Source organism: Sinocyclocheilus anshuiensis, unplaced genomic scaffold, assembly GCF_001515605.1.
Source record: "Sinocyclocheilus anshuiensis isolate Anshui unplaced genomic scaffold, SAMN03320099.WGS_v1.1 scaffold1386, whole genome shotgun sequence".
In the NCBI taxonomy this organism is placed as follows: domain Eukaryota; kingdom Metazoa; phylum Chordata; class Actinopteri; order Cypriniformes; family Cyprinidae; genus Sinocyclocheilus; species Sinocyclocheilus anshuiensis.
This window is the reverse complement of record NW_015555701.1, coordinates 167,409-172,203: the sequence shown is the minus strand read 5'-3', so window position 1 is coordinate 172,203 and position 4,795 is coordinate 167,409. Positions and strand designations below refer to the sequence as shown.

Genomic DNA, 4,795 nt, shown 5'->3' with positions numbered 1-4,795 from the left:
GTTCAAATTAAGTTCTTAGCAATGCATATTACTAATCAAAAATTAAGTTTTGATATATTTACGGTAGGAAACTTACAAAATATCTTCATGGAACATGATCTTTACTTAATATCCTGATGATTTTTGGCATAAAAAAAAATGTATAATTTTGACCCATACAATGTATTGTTGGCTATTGCTACAAATATACCCCAGCGACTTAAGACTGCTTTTGTGACTGTGGTCGATACATGATGCTGTGGTTCCCAGCTCTTACCCGACACCATGTTGGTGGTGAGGATCTTGCCTCCCAGCGTGGCCAGAGACTTGGGCACTACGGTGATGATGCTGCCGCTCGTGGTTTTGACGTACGTGGCTCCGGCGGGAGACGTGGCCACTCGCGTGCCGATCGCAGGACTGACAGACGGCCGAGTGTATGTCGCCTGAGAGCCTAAAACACACCAGACACCAGTTCAGCGCAGGAGACCTCCACCCATTCACTAACATGCACATTAACATGACACCATCAGATATCTGTCAGGGACGCTCAGGATCTGCAGCGCTGAACGTTGATAAATCAGTGCAATGACAAACTCGCTTATATTAACCCTCATAATCCATTCAAAATCTGCACACAATATTTGTACTCCGGGTCCGTTTGGACCAGAAGAATTGTTATTTTATAAAACAGTCAGAACGTATTATTTTTCAGCTGAAACCATGGTGTATCTGATCAGCAGCTTCTCATTAATGAGTGAATGCGAAAAAATTCATAGTTTTGAATGTTACCATATTATTATATACGCCATTTACACTTTTTTTATCAATTAAAAAATTAGCAATTCTTTGAAATTTCAAATTACACATGAACCACATTAAAACTAGGCCTATATATACAGTATATATATCATATATTACTTTATATATATATATATATATATGAAGAGTTAATTTGCAAAAACAGACAACTCCGTTTTTAACCATTTTCAAAAATCTTTTTTTTTTTGTGCATTCCAGTTAATCTCAATCAAACTGCAGTTGGGTTATTTTGCTTAAGTAAAAGTTAAAAAAAATAAAAAATACAGCTAACTAACACAATAAAAACATGATAATATAAAAAACATGATTTTTGAAAATTATAACAATTTTTGAGTTATCTGTTTTTGCAAATAAACTCTGGGCAACAATTAACATTTTTAATCGTGATTAATCGCATTGTTATGCACAAAATTCAATAAGCAGATTCAATTCAATTCCAGAGCCTGGATCATAACATTTCTGAGCAGCAAGAGTGATAGATCTGTAAAGCAATATATTGTGAGAGGGCCGTGTGTTACCGCGTCCAAACGACTCAAAATGATAAACCACAAAGTTATCGGAAACTTCCTGTTTCCCACTTATGAAGTCGTGATTACGAGCTTGTTGCATTCTTTTCTGTTAAAAATAACAGTGAACAGTGGTTTGTGAATGTTGATGCTTAGCCTAAATAATTTAATCGTGAGCACTTCATGTGAGTGCTGCTGCAGTCTTAGGCAAACCACAAATGCTCTCATTGAGACACGTGATGACGCTCACCCCAAGCCAGTACTGATCAACATCACACCCTCCTGTGACCCATGGTTTGTCTGTATGTGTATTCAGAGCCAGTGAGCAACGGACTTTCATAATAATAAAAAACTGCGTTAATGCACTATAAAATAATTGTCGGCGTTAATTAATTAATGCGTTAACGCAATAACGCGTTAACTTGCCCAGCCCTAATATATATATATATATATAAATCAAGGGTTCAGATGCAAAATCCTCTAAGTGCCATTTAAAATTTTGTTCTAAAATGAGCATTTTTATCAGGCTCCTGTGTGTAGGTCCAGTAATTTCACTTTAATGACAATAAATAGGTTCCTTTCCTGCAGTTTGATTGATATTACATAGTTATCGGAAACTTCCTGTTTCCCACTTATGAAGTCGTGATTACGAGCTTGTTGCATTCTTTTCTGTTAAAAATAACAGTGAACAGTGGTTTGTGAATGTTGATGCTTAGCCTAAATAATTTAATCGTGAGCACTTCATGTGAGTGCTGCTGCAGTCTTAGGCAAACCACAAATGCTCTCATTGAGACACGTGATGACGCTCACCCCAAGCCAGTACTGATCAACATCACACCCTCCTGTGACCCATGGTTTGTCTGTATGTGTATTCAGAGCCAGTGAGCAACGGACTTTCATAATAATAAAAAACTGCGTTAATGCACTATAAAATAATTGTCGGCGTTAATTAATTAATGCGTTAACGCAATAACGCGTTAACTTGCCCAGCCCTAATATATATATATATATAAATCAAGGGTTCAGATGCAAAATCCTCTAAGTGCCATTTAAAATTTTGTTCTAAAATGAGCATTTTTATCAGGCTCCTGTGTGTAGGTTCAGTAATTTCACTTTAATGACAATAAATAGGTTCCTTTCCTGCATTTTGATTGATATTACATGGAATGCGCAATAAAAAAACGTGATTTCTGAAAGAAAAAAAAAAAAGAAAAAAAATGGAGTTATCGGCTTTTGCAAATGAAAAAACCTCGACGTGTTTTTGCAGCGTTGAGCAATGTAACCAATCACAGACATATCTGTTGATTTCTTGAACGCAATGGCCAATCAGAAACGTTATGTCAGAATACACTCACTGCTGAAAGCGCCGCAGTTTTGCACGCTCGTGAATCATCTCATGACTAAGTGCAGACGCGATGTAAATAAGGGATTCATTGTGCCGTTTAGAGAGCTTCACCGATTATAACGGAACTTTGTAAGATCGCGATGAACGAAGATGAGTGACGCTTTTTAGTGATAAAGGGAGCGCGCTTTGCACACTTTCTAGGGTATAATCCATTCAGAATTAGTTTGAAACTTTAGTTTTTCATGGACGGAAGATAAAATATGTTGATTTAATTCTGGAACCAGTCCTGGCCAAACCTCCAGACAGCACGCGTCCCGAGCGAGATCTAATTCACGGACTAAAAGCGTGTGTAAACTTTATTGAGATCGGGACATATCAACCAGTAATTTCATTTAATTTCCAGCAACGGACGGTAGAAAGTTCAGCAATGAATGGTATGCGATTTAAGTTATTCTTCACTGTGTTGGATTGACTGCTTTGATGCGTTGCAATACGGTAGGGCATTGTTTTGATGCTTACATCAGAAAAAAAACTTTTGCTTTTATTTATTTCATCATTTATGTCATTATTTCATATTTCTTTTTAAGCAAGTACCAGATAACATGTCGTCATGTCACGAAATGTTTTTAATGCGACTGAAACTGTAGGCTATTTAACGTGATCACAATTTAAGAAAAACATTAGGTCGATTAATTAATTTCAACGGTTATTCAAACAACGAATAAATTATATAGGAAAGTGAGCAAAGAACATAAATTTTACAGGATCAATGGAGCTTTTTGAAACTCCGAATCAGTTAAACCATTGCGTCGCAAAATGATTCACTGTTTTGAATTGCTCCAATCGGATCGCGTATCACGAATCATTTGATTCAGATCGGGACTTCGGAGTAGAGACCTGCACCGAGACCCAACGTAACGATTTCTGGAACGCAGTGGCCAATCAGAGGTGATTAAGTTAGAATCCACAGCAGTGCTGGAATTGCGTGCTCACGAATCCTCCCATTTTAACACGAAGTGTAGACATTGTGAAAGATTCATTGTGCATTTATTCAGTGTGTTATAACAGAGCTTTATGAGATCGCGATGAACTGAGAACTCGCATTCTGCCATGCACGCAGCAGCCCATGCCTGCTTTTCTGTTAAAATAACAGTGGTTTGTGAATGTTGATGCTTAGCCTAAATAACAAATATTTTATCAGGAGCATTTATGCTGGGATGTTAGGAGATGTTACAGAACCATTTCATGTAAATTTCTTTGATGTGCTGAAAAAGAATCTATACAGATTACTTTTATGCGGGCGGGAGCAGGGACCAGATAAGATATTTTTCTGCGGGACTATGCGCAGGTCTCTATTTCAAAGAGCGTATCGCAAATCATTTGATTCAGATCTGGACTTCGGCGCTGTTCGCGGGATGTTTTTTATCCCCACCGGAGATAAAAATGATTCAGCAGAGGCAGCGATGTAGACCAGAGGGGGAGAAATCTCTTTGAGTATATAAAATAATCTCAGAATTTATTAGTATTAACTCCATTGTCCAAATTCTTGAAACCTAGATATTATTTGTAGGGATGGGTACCGAAACCCGGTATTTAATCAGTCCCGGGGCTAAATTATGAAAGTCCGGAGTATCGATAAGCTCTGACGTTAACAGTTCTGCTATCGGTACTGGAGAATTTAATAAAACACACATACATTTATTATTGCTATATATACATTATCTTGCAAATTCTATCTCACCAGAGTCGCCAGCTCTTTTTCAAACATTTGTCTATGATGCATTTTTGCTATTCGCAATTCAGAAGCGAGATCGCACCCACGCGGAGGAGCTTCAGCGCACGCAACATGAAAGCCCTGTTTAATTATGATAGAAGAGAGAACTAAACATTCAAACTTCTGCTTACACTTTAGGCCTGTGGCGGTTTCATTAAGCTAATTTTATTTTTTTATTTCGATTTTGGCTTCTAAGGATTATACAAAAGAAGACATGAGGTAAAGCTATTAAAAACTAGCTGCGTTTCGTCTTGCGCAACTTCTTTCCTTTCACAGCGGTGCGCATTCGTTCCTCCCTAAAACCCAAACTTAACGTCAGAATCAGCTCAATCGGTGATTGTTGTAAGATGCCATCTTTACTGTTGCTAAATT

The 4,795-nt window shown here is 37.6% G+C and overlaps 1 protein-coding gene across 3 annotated transcripts in view; it reads right to left on the bottom strand.

The window, feature by feature from the left end:
* The window catches only part of LOC107671635 (BRCA2-interacting transcriptional repressor EMSY-like), a 42,890-nt gene that overhangs the window by 15,049 nt on the left and 23,046 nt on the right, over nucleotides 1-4,795 (bottom strand). For all 3 annotated transcript variants that reach the window (XM_016464543.1, XM_016464544.1, XM_016464545.1), the window contains one exon: nucleotides 257-430. In XM_016464543.1, coding sequence (XP_016320029.1) covers nucleotides 257-430 — 174 coding nt within the window. The remainder of the gene's footprint in view (nucleotides 1-256; nucleotides 431-4,795) is intronic.